The sequence below is a fragment of the Eleutherodactylus coqui genome, chromosome 11 (assembly GCF_035609145.1).
Source record: "Eleutherodactylus coqui strain aEleCoq1 chromosome 11, aEleCoq1.hap1, whole genome shotgun sequence".
In the NCBI taxonomy this organism is placed as follows: Eukaryota; Metazoa; Chordata; class Amphibia; order Anura; family Eleutherodactylidae; genus Eleutherodactylus; species Eleutherodactylus coqui.
The window spans coordinates 40984227-40999583 of record NC_089847.1 but is presented as its reverse complement, the minus strand read 5'-3'; the positions used below and the strand labels follow the sequence as shown (position 1 = coordinate 40999583).

The following is a 15357-nucleotide window of genomic DNA, read 5'->3' as shown; positions in this document are numbered from 1 at the left end:
CCAGCTGCTGCAGTCTTCTCCCTGGCTAGCTTTTGAAATCCCCGCCGTCAGCGCTGTGATTGGATCGAGCGCCAGCCCATCACAGCTTGTGCTCGATAAACCAATCGCAGCCTTTCAGTGATGTCAATCGAGTATAAGCTGAGGGGGGCTTTAGCTGCAAATTTTTTTTGTGCTGCAAAACACGGCTTATACTCGAGTATATACGGTACATTACAATTGAGATGCATATACCGTGGTTTTTTTAAAAATATTCCATAGGGAAAAATGGGTAATAGCGCCTGAAATTAGGACATGCTGCAATTTTTCTCCCAGAACACTTTTTCTCACAACGCTGCAAGGGAAAAATCGCACATGTATATGACCCTAACAAAAAGAATGTGTTTTTTTGTTTTTTTTTCCGTGCATTTTCTCGCAACGTACACACAAATCGTGCGGAAAAATCGCACCCTTCACTCTTGTGATATAATCACGCGATTTTTGCACAATGCGTGAAAATGCTGAATGATGAAACCCACGCTTTTCACTTCCCATGTATGTTTTCTATCGACCGATGTTGCGAGATTTATAAATCGCTGCCTGCCCTATCTTTCTGCAGTTTGCTACTTTTTATCTTTCATGTTTCCGTACGGAGCCTCCGTTTTATCGTTTTGCAACGCACGAACTTGCGATTTTCCTGCGATGCGTTTTTAACTCCTATTGTCGTCTATCGCGCAAGAAAATCGCGGGCAGCAGCGATGCGGTGCTTTTCCAGGAAAAAAAACATCGCTGGCACTTAGCAATCTCATGATCAAAATTGCGATTTTGCTCTTTCCGGTGTGAAGGAGCCCTTAAAGTGACAGTAACATATTTCACTTCTCTACTACTATCCAACAATCCAGAATAGTTGATTCCCCGCACTTAGTTCCACGAGCACTTTGGCGTGATGTCGAGTAGGTAGCAGTATCGTTTTATATCTAATTTCTTCTTCCAGAAACATGGCCACGTTCTCGGATCCGTCCTCGTCACCTCCTCTCTCTGCGAGTCATTTGTGCAGCAGATCGATGGGTGAAGCACATAATAGACACGACCGGCGTTCGACAGAAGAAGCGCAGCTATAGTGGGATACATATACCGTATATATATATATATATATATATATATATAATTCCTTTTGTGACAGCATCGTTATCCATTTTAAGTGAGTGGACTTGAAAGCAGTAACCAGCGAGTTCTACGAGCCGCGGGGAGTAAAACATCCTCACCAGTTTTGGCTTCCAAGCACAATAAGTAGACTTTGAGTGAAGGCGCTGTCAGAGATTCCGTAGCAGCGCGGTTGTCAGATTCACAAGGACTGAGCGCAGTAATAAGCTGCTGCTCCTGATCTGTCCAGACATCTGACACACTCCTCCGTCTCTTCTCAGTCTGCTGTCTTCCAGAGCATCGTGACATACAAGGAATTGGATCAAATATCCCAGTGACACCCAATCGCATGCGCTGTCTACTAACAGAATCTTATAGAAGTCTTAACTTGAAGTAATGACATTTTGTAGCAGAGAAGATGAATTATTCAGGCCCTGTCACTCTGTTTCAGCGGAGTACCGTGATCCAAAAACACACAGACAATCGGTATGAAAATAAATTGATTCTATTGAGTCAATAAAACCGAATGTTTAAAGTCGCCGTCTGGTAGGGTGGCATTCATTTGTAATAATACAAAGTCCCATACACTTGATGTGTGATGTAAGGTTTTTCAGTTCACCGCAATAGAAAACAGCACATTGCGAGGATTGTGTTATACCGCTGGATGTCGTACACCGCGCAGCAGCCATGAATAATGTGCTATGTGCTTATTGTTCATGAAAGGAATCCAAGAAAAAAAAAAAGGATTGGGAAATATGGAAATCCGAAAGAATCTTATGGCGGAAAAGAAGCATCTGTTGGAAGCAAATGCGTTTATCACACCTGGATTGTTAAGGTTTAGTAAGTTCATTGCTGCAAAACTGATGCCTTCCACAATCCAACGCAGGAAGAAGAGAATTTATATTTATGTCAGATTTTTACATTTTCCGTGTCATTATGTAAAAACAAATCTCCTGAAATCTTGCAGTTTTCACGCTGACGCTTCCAGTTCTGCAGAGAAATCTTTCCCGTACTCATCTCATTATCCTAGGCAGAGTTACAGTGAAAAGGAAGGCGGCCTGTACGCATTCAATAGCTTTCAGCTGAATACCTGTTAACTATCTTGTCCAACGCCCCATGCACATGGCCGCTTGTCCAAGTGTGCGTATGTTCTAAATGCAGCAGAACTGTGGAGTCAGTAAGTCAAACCCCCAACTCCTTTATTTATGTTTTTTAATTGTTAATTGCGTACAGACAGCAGATTGGACGCCTCCATTGACTTCCATGGAGGCTGTCCGCGCAGATTCCGTGACAAAATAGAGCGTGCTGCGATTTTTCTTCTGTTCGTGTGATTCCCTCTCTTAGTTGGAGTCGGTACATTTCTAGTGACTCCAACTCCATAGCCCTGCAATGTAGAGAAGTTGAACTTAATCTGCCTGATCTTTATGTCCCCCAACATCTGCCTTTGGGAGAGAGTCAGGAGTCCGGTATACACATTAGATGATGTCTGGTCCTGCAGAAATTGGGTTTAGCTGTTAAACGTCCAACGTGTACAGCCAGCCTCGATCGACCAGTGTTGCCCACACGAGCAGTGTTGACCAGTCAGAGCAGCAGCGATGCATACTATACACCAGTCATAACGAACCTTTTAGAGACTGAGTGCCCAAACTGCAACCCAAAACCCACTTATTCATCGCAAAGTGCCAACACAACCATTTACACGGCAACATTATCGCTCAAAATTCTTTCAAACGAACTAATTTGAGTGAGTGCAGTGTAAATGCCAATAAACAGATGGGTTTGTGCACAACTATGCTCGCAGCTACGAAGCATAGTTGCGCATGAACCTTTTTTTTTTTCTCGGACTTTTCAAACAGGAGTTTGAAAGAAAAAAGCAGGAAGATAAGTCCTGCCCTATCTTTCTTGCACGTAGTAATAACACGCAAGAATCCCGCTATTGAAAATGAAAGCATTGGGGTCCCCAGGCCATTACTCTGGAAGTGGTCCCAGTCATGTGGCAGCTGACACTACAATAGACAAAGATGCGATTCCTGAGTGTGTGAACGCAGGCAGAGTCAGGGAAATCTGAGTTGGGGCAGGTGTTGTAACTTCAAAAAGAGGGGCAGTAGAAACAGGCCAGAGATCGGGGCAGACATGAGAATGGCCAATACAGAAAGCTGAGGTCAGGAGTCGAGAATGCAGAGGAGTCAAGTGTCGCCAAAGTCAGAAACCAGAAAGTCGGCACAAATGAATAACGCCATTAGCTAGACCAAAAGCTTAGGCAGCTTCTTTAGGCGGAAGGTGTCTGATATGAAGGTGCTCAAAGATTGGAATGGGACAGAATAGCAGGGTGCGCGCTGGCCTTTTAAGACTGCGGACATGTGTACACACCTCCTTTGGGCAGCAAAGAGGGGCAAGCAGGAAAGTGAGCGCCACCTTCGGGTATTATTGACCGAATACCGAAAATTTTTTCATTTGGAATAATTTTCAAAAAATTCTCCTCAAATATTGCTATTACATACTTGTCATAGTGCCCCCTGGTGGTCTTTTGATTCCCTATCTATTTAAATAGTCAGTCAGGTTGGGTCTTGAATTGGCTTAAATAGTTCATAGTTTGCTCATCCCTGGTCTAAACATTACATAGAGCCTGCCTTACAGTGTAACTGAGAGTCTAAACATTACATCCATGCTTAGTGAACCTGAAACAAGTCCGTGAGTTAATGTTTTGTAGTCCCTTACGCTAAATGTTACAGAACAGGAGAAACCATAGATGTTCTATTAAAAATCTGTTGGTGAACACTTCCATTTTCATAACTTGGTCCAGAATGTATTATTACGTAATACCGTATATGTTTATTTTACATACAGGGTTTAGATAATTTAATTGAAAAATAGATAGATCAGCAGAGGCCCACAGGACCCCCACCGGTCAGCTGTTCACCAAGACAGAGCTGATTTCTGGAGAAAGCAAAAAGCTCTGTTTTCACTGCAGCCGCCCCTTCCTCAGGATTGGTCATCAATAGTTGATTGATTGGGGTGCCCTGCTCGGGATCCCAGCTGATTGGGTAACGGCTGTCAGTACCGCAACACACAAAGTCAAGGAGCGGAAGCTGCTGCTCCAACCCCTGTGTAGTGGCCGGCGCTAGTAATTATAGGCACAGCTCGTTAAAATCAATAAGCGTTGCACTTGCAGTTACAAGCATCGGCCATTATTCAGCGGTTGGAGCTATCTTCTTCCTCTCCGTCTACCAGTGTGTTGAGGTGCTGACAGCAGGCTACTGATCAGCTAGGGTCTGCCGCTAGGGATGACCTATCCGTAGGATAGCACCATTTTAAGTTGACAACTACATGTTAGCCTTCCCTTTATTAATAGGGTGTTTCCAAATAAGGGAGATGGAATAATATGTCCACAGCGCCACCTATTAGAAGGAAGCATTCCTTCAAGCCAAAGTCAGACTCTTTATACAAGCCTTGTAACAGTGACTGGGAATGTAAAAGCAAAGCCAGACTCCATGTACAGACAGCTGTTTCAGGGCATTTGCCCTTCATCAGTGTATAGTAGGAGTCTGGCTTTGCTAGTTCCTCACACTCTGAATTTGTCCAATTAAAGGAGTTGGGGTCCTTCTACACAAAGCGATTCCTCTTTGGAACAAGCGAACGATGACCAAGTCGTTTGCTTTCAGACAGCGTCCTTTTACAAGCGTGGATAACCCTTAACACTTTTTTCATCATTTTGCTCATTCAGTCGATCGCTGGTCTATCAGGGGAGTAATAGCCGCAGGTCTGTAAATGACCGAATGATCGGTTTTTAGATAAAGCGACTGCCAAATGACGGACGATGATTTTTATGCCTGCGTAAAACGAACAACGAATAATAAGCAAATACATTATTGTTCATTATTCAACATTTAATTGAACGATAATCGTTTCGTGTAAAAGGGCCCTTAGGCACTGTTCTCCTCTGCGCCAGATGCTCCAGTCAGAACCTTTCGCCGGGTGAAAAAGTTCTACATGCCAGACTCTGTTACCCGATAAAATGCCTAGCAGAGTGGCAAAAACCGAATGGACCCCGTTATGTTCAATGGGGTCTGTTTTGTTATAAGACAGATCTGTTCACCCAGGAGAGTCTACTTTCCTATAAGGGAGCCAATGTGAAAACGGCCTTCTTCAGGCACCCAAAATACTAACCCGCTCCAGTAGCGCAGGAAATACCACTTACGGCCCGTTCTCAACACTGGATCATGCGAGTCCTCCACCGTACACAAATCGGTGACATCATTGTAGGGGCCGACTGTTCAGATCATTGCAATAACCAAGCCAGCCCCTTCGCTGTCTCTGGCAGAGACCCAACGTAGAGTTCCAAGAAGACCTGCTGCAGTATTCATATTTAGGACCCTCCCGCAGGGGCGTACTTTTTCAGCACCGCATTCTGTGGTACATTCCACACCGAAAACCAAACGCCTCCATGCGGAATATATGCTGAATGAAAATGGCTTGGTTCTGCCAGCAAATACACTTAAAAAACTGCCGTCAGACTTTGTGCGGAATTCGCTGTGACAGGTTTGCTTTGCAGAATACGGAGAAATTCCACCCCGTGGATAGGGATAACTTTAGTTTTTTTGGGGTAACCCCTTTAAAAGGCTATTCCATCCTAATAAATTGATAACCTATTTCTAGGATGTCATCCCTTTAAGATTAGTAAGGGCCCAGCCTTTAGTATGCAAGAGAATGGGAACGGCTGCAGTTCTCTACATAGCCAGGTAGTTGGGGGCACCACTGGGTCGTAGCATATGCTAGCAGCATGCCATCACTTTAGCAGATGATATCCCTTTAAATTCACATATTTTTAGAAAGGAATCCAAACTACCGTATTTTAATTGCACAAATTAATAACAGGAGGGATTATTCTGCTGCCAAGGAGGGTCACAAAGTCCTGGCGGGGAGTGAGCACACTGCTCCATGGAGCTCGTGCCTCACCTGGACAGGGGATGTCTCAAAGGTGCACCTTCAAACTTTATTTTATATATATATATACAAACTTTTTTTAAAAAAATTATAAAGAACCAATTTTTTGCCCACAATCTAATAACATGATGGTTCCTTCCAGGATCAGGCGTAAGGCGGGTCATTGATGACCACAAAGATTGCTAGATCCTCCAGACATTCTATAGATACGGCAGTGAGAAGAACACATCGGTGATGTCTCTATTGTGCCTGTAATCTTGAGGAAACCTCTAGGTGTCCTTCCACTCCTACAGAACGGCTCGGCTCCTGTATTTACCTATTTGTCCTTTTTCTTCTTCTCCATCAGGAAGTTTGTTTAATTGGGCAAAGGGCAGCAGCTAATGTATTCGTCTCCATTCTGAGAGGCGTTTAAGGCTGCGGCGACATGCCCTTCTCACAGCCACAAGCCTGTTAATGGAGCTGATTTGATGTAATAATTAGCAGGGAGCTGCAGTAACTGCGGTGCTTACAAACACCAGAGGTGTAGAGGATCGTGACTAACTCCACATTCTAGGAGAAATAAAGCGGGGCAAAGGGGGACTTTAGCAGCGCGCTGGAATCCACTTACGAGGCGGAGAGTTACCTAACCACTGCGTAATACATCCACGCCGTCCCGTAATATCACAGCGTGCATCACATCAGCCTGCTATTATTTATTGGCATCAGTCAAAACTGGAAAATGCAAATGGGCTCCATCTATCTATCTATCTCATATCTATCTATCTCCTATCTATCTATCATATATCTTATATCTATCTATCTATCTATATCTATCTCATATCTATCTATCTATCTATCTATCTATCTATCTATCTATCTATCTATCTATCTATTTCATATCTATCTCATCTATCTATCTATATCTATCTTATCTATCTATCTCATCTATCTATATCTATCTCATATCTATCTATCTATCTATCTATCTATCTATCTATCTATCTATCTATCTATATCTAATATCTGTCTATCTCATATCTATCTATCATCTATCTATCTCATATCTATCTATCTATCTATCTATCTATCTATCTATCTCTAATATCTGTCTATCTCATATCTATCTATCTATCTATCTCATATCTATCTATCTATCTATCTATCTATCTATCTATCTATCTATCTCATATCTATCTATCTATCTCATATCTATCTCATCTATCTATCTATATCTATCTCATCTATCTATCTCATATCTATCTCATCTATCTATATCTATCTCATCTATCTATATCTATCTCATATCTATCATCTATCTTATATCTATCTATATATATATCTATCTCATATCTAATATCTGTCTATCTCATAGCTATCTATCTATCTATCTATCTCATATCTTTCTCCTATCTATCTATCTATCTATCTCATATCTATCTATCTATCTATCTATCTATCCTGCACCCTATCCCGCAAAGTTGACACTTTTGAGACGGCTCTGTACATATGCTTTCCCATTCATCTCTATTGGAGAATGTTCTCACAGAGCCGCGTAAAAAGAGTCACTCTGAGCACTTGCCAACTAAGTGGGGAAACAACGCAGGAACGGAGCACCCAAACACAGAGTTTCGAACACAGCTCTCCGGATTCCCTGTTTCCTTAGCTTTGAGTCCCATAACAGCCTTTTTCCCAAAAATACTGCCGATTTGGCGTGGAAATTTTTTGTGAAGGAGATTTTTGAAATGTCCTCCACATGGCTCGTGCTGGAAATTCTACAGAATATCCATAGAAAAACCTGCTGTGGAAATTCCACCACCTTTACACCGCGCCCACACGGCTGAACCCACCGTGGAATTTTCTGTGTGGATTCCGCCTATAAAACCGAGGCAGAAATCTGCAACCGTTCTGCCGCAGTTTCTGCTGCCGATCTGCACACGGATTAAGCCCTGTCAGTGTGAAAACTCCACATGCGGAAACCCGACGCATTTGAAGAAGTGACCTGTTACTTCTTGACGTGGAAACTTGGCAGAATTCCATGTGCAGATGTTGCCCATTGACAGGGCCATATTCCCGTGCAGATCCGTGGTAGAACTGCCACAGACTTCTGCGCTGAACATTCCGTGATGGATTCCGCCATGTGTACTTGGCCCTACTGTGACTGAGAGGGCAGCTTCCCCTGTGATAAGTTGACTCTCACGGTTTCCGACTGTTGTACCTGCATTGCCACTTCTTCTATAGGTTTGGATATTGTATATAGTAGTTTGCGCAGTCTATTCTATATGCGGTCTATGCAAACTCTCCTCTTCATAAAGCCCCTCCGAGTCTGAGAAACACAAATCCAGTGCGGGGAATTCATAAAGCATCTGGGAAATGATTGAAAAATTGTGATATTTTGAATAAGCTACGAACGGCCTAAGGAGATTACAGTATTTAAATATCAGTAACCGTAAGCATTAAATGCATCAGAGATAAATGTTATGGATTAGAAAGTTAAGAAATATTTTTTTTTCCGAGTGAAGAGTATTTCTAGATTTATATTAAAGATGGTGAAGCGCGCTTCAGGCAGGGAATAAACAGGCGCCGCGTTTCATTGTCTGGGTATGTTGGAACATTATTTCATAAGTGTGACTTAACACTTCCACAGCCACGCAGGGTCACCACGCTCGACAACACATTACTTCTCCTCAGAGCCCAAGAGGTTAAATGTTCTTGCGCTTCAATGGCCTGAATGCTAGCTGCTAATTACCGGGTGCATATGCATGATGGTGTGGGAACAGCGCTGCCGAGTTGTTGATTGCTGGGAAGCAGCCTGGTGTGAACACTTACATGGATGAGTTTGGTAATGGATGACCAAATCCCAGGTTATCTGAGCTCCGCAGTTAAATATCTCCTCCGTAGTAATCCTGGAGTGTCCATGACCATTTCCAGAAGTTGACTGACTTATTATATTTAGGCCGGTGGGGAATAAATGCTGCTTGCAAAAATAAAGTGTTAATAGTTTTTATTTTTGTCAATTACCAAAATACAAAAGAAATGAGTTTAAAGGGGTTGTCCCGCGGCAGCAAGTGGGTCTATACACTTCTGTATGGCCATATTAATGCACTTTGTAATGTACATTGTGCATTAATTATGAGCCATACAGAAGTTATCAGAAGTTTTATACTTACCTGCTCCGTTGCTGGCGTCCTCGTCTCCATGGTGTCGACTAATTTTCGGCCTCCGATGGCCAAATTAGCCACGCTTGCGCAGTCCGGGTCTTCTGCTGTCTTCAATGGGGCCGCTCGTGCAGAATGCCGACTCCGTGTAGCTCCACCCCGTCACGTGCCGATTCCAGCCAATCAGGAGGCTGGAATCGGCAATGGACCGCACAGAAGAGCTGCGGTCCACGGAGGGAGCAGACCCCGGCGGCCATCTTCAGCAGGTGAGTATGAAGACGCCGGACCGCCGGGATTCAGGTAAGCACTCTCCGGTTTGTTTTTTTAACCCCTGCATCGGGGTTGTCTCGCGCCGACTGGGGGGGGTTAAAAAAAAAAAAAAAAAAAACCCTGTTTCGGCGCGGGACAACCCCTTTAAGACATGAGCAGGTCGGATTCCACATGCGGGAAGCCCACAACTGTGACCCAGCTGATGACCCTGCGTACCTACATCAACTGTACAGCGGAGGCTCATAGTCGGTCATGCACAGTACATATTTTTTTTTTTTTTTTGCATTTTCCGTGCCATCGGTGAGGGATGACGCCAGTACCCGCAGCCCATGCATAATGTTAATTGCATATGGGCTGTGGGTCGGACGCCTTCATTGACTTCAATGGAGGCCATCCGCATAGATTTTGTGGCAAAATAAAGCATGCTGCGATTTATTTTTTTTTCTTCTGCTCACGGGATACGCAATTTGTTTCTGCGAGTGTGAAGGAAAAATCAAAACTACATGACTTTCAATGCCGGCATTTTGCCACGGAAAGACCAAGTGGAAGTCAATCGCAGAATTCGCAATCCATACAAGCTCGGCCTAGAGGAGTCGTGGTTTTGATAGAGGGGGGCAGGACTTTTGAAGATATAGAAATATTCCTAAAAGCTTATTGTGTCATCTCAAAAGAGTTGTCCACCTCTACACTAATGATGGATCTGAGATGGAACCATAGGGGTCAATATGTGGGACGGAGACCTCTTTGGTCTCCATTTCACATAGTTTTCGGCCCCGTCAGTCTGTGGATGGTGCTTTTCTATCCATTTTGAAAGACTGACCAGGACAAAATCTATGTGAAAGGGAGACCAACGAGGTTTCCGTCTCACATATCGACCCCTATGGTAACGTCCTGCTTCCCATCACTATGCAGTGTTCTATGTAGAAGATGGGGACGCAACCGGCACTGGATCAAAGAATGCAGTGTGAAAGAAGCTAAGTTATATTTGTGCTGATCCTTACTCTCTGGGTTGGGCACAGATGTGTGAACTGTATAGAACCTGATTGATAGCGGTCTGGCAACAGATTCCCTGTCACTGTTATTGGATAATATTATTATACTTTAACTTACTTAGTTGCTGGTTTATGTTTATTTTTTTTTAAGAAACGGAAACTTCTTCAACAAATTGGTGGTGTGCGTCTACAGTATCTTACTCCAAAGGATGATGGCTTCCATCAGTTGGTATGTATAACATATATCATGGCTATGCAATAATGTATCAAATAGAAATATCCCTTTAGATAGTTACACTAAGGTACAAAGTCTCATTTTCTACAGAAAGGTACAAAGTCTCATTTTCTATTACTCACCAGCTTTGGCAAGTTGAGTGGTAAGTCTGTTCACCTGCAGGATTATGTAGGGATGTGTCAATGGGTACAAGAACTGTTTTAGATTATAATATAGGTATATTTAGTCTTTCCATTTATCTTCTGCAATTATATAGACAAGAATGCCATATGTGTGGAAGGACGCAGACGGATCTGAACGCTGACTATCTGTACAGCACAGCAGAAAGCAACGGAGGATAAATAAATGGCCTATGTTCATCACAATGCCATGACAGCGATGCTGGATCCATCTTTGAATAAATCCCAAATAATCCATGTTATTTCCTGTTATTTTTCAAAATAAACTTCTGTGTGCATGCATGAGGGATAACTTTATTTCTGCCCATGATAGGACTTGTATACTGCATTTTGCCCCATTTTCCCTTTCTGAAGGCTCCATATCTAGTTATCAGTCTTCCCTGAGCTGGTAGGTGGAAACTACAGTAGTTGCTACAGTGACTCCCACACACAGCAGGGGACTCTGATTCCTCTTGGCTCTGTAGCACACCTCCGGCAGTAGCATAGAGGGCAGTGAGCATAAGTAATGAGCAGTGTAGCTGTGAATCCAGTATTGGGGTGAGATTACAAAACTCACTAGAAGCTGCTGCAGCGTCTCTGCTTCTTTTTAATTGTGCAGCTGCTTCCTCCTTCTCCTTTTCTCCTCTCTATTGACTTCAATGGGCAATAGCTGTAACCTGATTTCTCAGTGAAGCTGAAATATCAGTAAATTGAGAATGAGTGATCCAGTCAGAGAGAGGAAGAAAGGAGCCTAATAAGTGCATAAAGAGTTATCTTTATTAAATAAACTATATTACAAAGTTTCTTTTATTCGCTTGTACTATTGATTCACGCAGCGTTTATTGAAATGACAGAGGCCATTTAATATTTAGGACTCTAAAATGTGCATATCTTTAAGCTAAACCGATATATTGTTGTTACAGTGGAGCACAAAATATGCCAAGTTGGTAATCCAGGAAGCTAACCAGATCCCTACAGAGTTACATCACGCCGTCCAGAAGGCATTTCTAACGTTACTCCATCATGGTTGCTTGTCTCGAGACCTTGTGCAGCTGAAAGGTAAAGACCTACTAACGCCTGTATCGAGGATCCTGATTGGTCAGCCAGGATGTACCTACAAATACCTGAATACAAGGCTGTTTGCTGTGCCATGGCCAGAAGAGGATCACAATATTAGCTACAGGACAGAAGGCATCGCCAATGCCTGCAAAGCTTTTTACCACCTAAATAAATCTCTTCATCTTCAGACAATATGTGAGTTAAACAAGTTAAGAAGTAAACACTTGAGTGACGCCCCCAGCACCTCCGGTGGGCAGATATTTTTACAGAATAATGAAGACTTTGGCCAAGAGGACGTTCAATGTTTTAATGTGACTTTAATAAATTATATGAACCCACAAACCATGTCTTATCTCAGAGAGGAACCATATTTTGGCATGGGGAAAATGGCGGTGAGCTGGCACCATGATGAGAACCTTGTGGAGGGATCTACAGTTGCTGTTTACAACTACAGTTACCAAGGTCGGAAAGGTTTTGATTGTTGAGCTATTAATTTCTTTAACGTCTTATTCCCACCTTACAGCATATACCACAGGGTCTCAACTCGAAGAGTGGCAAGGAAGCCTATTCATTGGGAGTGGGCGATAGGCGTGGCGATCCATCCCTCTCCCCCCTACTGACTTGGGATACATTCTCTCCACATGTATGTTTTTGAGGCAAGTGTGATTGTACAATCCTCCGCCAGAGTTTTTGGAACTCCTGGTTAAGTGAATGAAGAGATTGGCGCATTGTGTTGCCACCTCTCAATTCATTCTCCACCTCGGTGCTATGTTGAGCTGTCACCTTGCTAGACGGGATGAACACTGGTAGACCTTTGTACTGGAGATAGGTTTGGGCCGAAGAAGTCAAGGCCCACATCTATCAAACTTTTAAGTGTTTTTCACAATGCAGAATTTGACGCAGATCTGACATAGAAACCACATGACCCTTTCCAATCCACTGCCTGGCGTCTAAAGACATTCTGATTGAAGGCTGTACAGCTTCCGATGTCAGAAGACGTCTGGCAGGGTACTCTTACTGTATATTAATGGCCGCTCTGTTGTCAGGGTCCTCTCCAGCATGTCCAATACCGCAGTACTGGCTTTAGCCAGCAGGTGGTGCCATTGTATAATGGCAGAAAGAGAAAGCCCCCTAGGAAACTCTGAATCCAAAATTGGATTGCAAAAGGTTAAATCAACTTCTCATTCCTGTTATTGTGAAATCTGCGTTGTGAAAAACACAAGAAGTGACATGTCCGATCTTGGTGTGGATTCCATGTCAGCGGGATACCTGCGTGCCGATTAGCCCAAGTAAATAGGGCTATTCTGTGTCAGGATCCACGGCAGAAACCCGAGGCCCCGGCCTTGAATTTTTGCCATGGATTGTAGGGCAGATCCGGGTTGGGTTTTTCCAACATAGAACATGCAGTGTGAACACGGCCTTATGGTCATAAATGTCATCTGATAAATGTCCAAGTACCCGTATATGGTTAGAACTATTAATGTGTATGGTGAAGGCTGTGTCCTACTCCGCAGACAATTGTATTTACTGCTACAACATAAACAAATAAGAAAGTAGTTAACTTTGCAAATATTGTGTCTGTAGTTTTTATGCAGGCCCGTATGTTTCCATAGTAACAGGATACAATCACTGTGTAATCTACAAAGATTGATACATTGTGACACAGATTATTACTTCCTGATACTATTTGCCTCTTCCTCATGGGAACTATATGTTTATAAATGTTAGGCAGCCGGTAAAATGTAGCGATTTGATGAATCGTGGAATAGAAAACGTAAATTCCCCTTTACTGATTATATTATAGTCTCCGTACTGTTTGTAGGGTTTTCTTGTATTGAGGACAGAACGTAATCGGGAATATTTACTACTGGAAATTCTTCAGTTTTCTGGCGCAAATTGCGACAGAAAGCCATCTTGGTATTTACTTTACATTGGAAGACTTATCACCCCTTACGTTCACACAGGAGGGATAGTCATTCAGGGAATGGAGGCCGAGCGAGCCGGAGATCTCTTCCGGATGTCTGCCTACATTCACAGTGAACAGGCAGTCGTTCAGAGATAAACCACTGCCTGCTTACACTGAACAAGAGCCGCTCATTAGTCGATTCGTTTTCAGTGAACTGCAATGAAGCAACTAGTAATTTATTAGCGATTTCTCACTCAGCACCCCATTGGGTCCCGTAGTTACATGGAGCAATTATCGCTTAAAATTACTCATTTGAACGATTTTTCGGCCGATAGTTGTCCCATATAAAGCCATCCTTACTTACTTTTCCCCACATTTATGATGTGTTTTAGGCACTTTGGGATACTTTTTACTCTGCATCGGAACGGGGGGTTTGGCTTTGTGAAAGAGGGCATTGACTAAATGTGACAATGTGTGCCAAATTTGCTCCAAAGATTTGCTGTAAAGTTTGCTGTCAACTAAGCCAACTAATAGGAGGAAGAAAGTTAGACTAAAGTCCGAAGAGTCACCAAATGTATCATCCAGCAAAGTCACTGTGAGAAATCTGGTGCATTTTAAGGCTGTCTAGTCTAAGTCTGCACTGCCTAATTCTTAGACATAGAAACATATTATGTAAGGTATAAAAAAGACTCTTGTCCATCCAGTTCAGCCTATTACCCCCCAGTGTTGATCCAGAGGAAGGCAAAATAACCCAATGAGGTAGAAGCCAATTTTCCCCAGTATTAGTAAATCTGCCCAAGTATCTGTCTCTCCTTACAAGTATGGTAAGGCATATGAATGTGTATTCAGTCTTGTCTATCATTTTAATATTGCCAACTTTGTCCTCTTCAGAGCAATCAATTCATGACTACTTAGCTTAGAGCAGGGTTGTCTAACTCATTTTCATCAAGGGCCACATCGGTCTTATTGTTGCCTTAAAGGGGCTGATTGTAATTGTATAGTAGGGGCTCGTTCACATGAGTGTATTGCACAGTGAATAGAACCCATTGATTTCAATGGCTTTGTTCACATAAGCATATTTTTTTATACGATCTGCAATCGTGTGGAAAAATTGGCGTTGTGACCTATTTTAGTATGTATTACGCACCACAATAGGCTATTGAAGTGAATGGGCTGGCACAAGTATGTAGCAAACCTGCATATTGACTGCGTCTTTGCGCACCATTTCCATAAGCCTGTCTGCATTCCTTTTTGTGTTTGCAAATAGACAATGTATTTGTGCACATAAAAGTGCCGGCATTTTTGGTCGCGCAAATATGCAGGGTATTTTTTTAGGACCCAAATTCGCTTACTTCCATCTGAACGAGCCCTAATAGACACCCCTGTAGTTGCCCCAGTATAACAGTGCCCCCCATAGTGGCCGCAGTAGTAACAGTGCCCATCATAGTTGCTGCATTAGTAACAGTGCCCCTCTTAGTGGCCACAGTAGTAACACTGCCCCTCATAGTGGCCGCAGTTGTAACAGTGCCACCATAGTGGT

The 15357-nt window shown here is 43.0% G+C and overlaps 1 protein-coding gene across 4 annotated transcripts in view; it reads left to right on the top strand.

The window, feature by feature from the left end:
- The window catches only part of FTO (FTO alpha-ketoglutarate dependent dioxygenase), a 288006-nt gene that overhangs the window by 22153 nt on the left and 250496 nt on the right, over positions 1–15357 (top strand). For all 4 annotated transcript variants that reach the window (XM_066583912.1, XM_066583909.1, XM_066583910.1 and 1 more), the window contains exons 2-3: positions 10611–10688; positions 11776–12373. In XM_066583912.1, coding sequence (XP_066440009.1) covers positions 10611–10688; positions 11776–12373 — 676 coding nt within the window. The remainder of the gene's footprint in view (positions 1–10610; positions 10689–11775; positions 12374–15357) is intronic.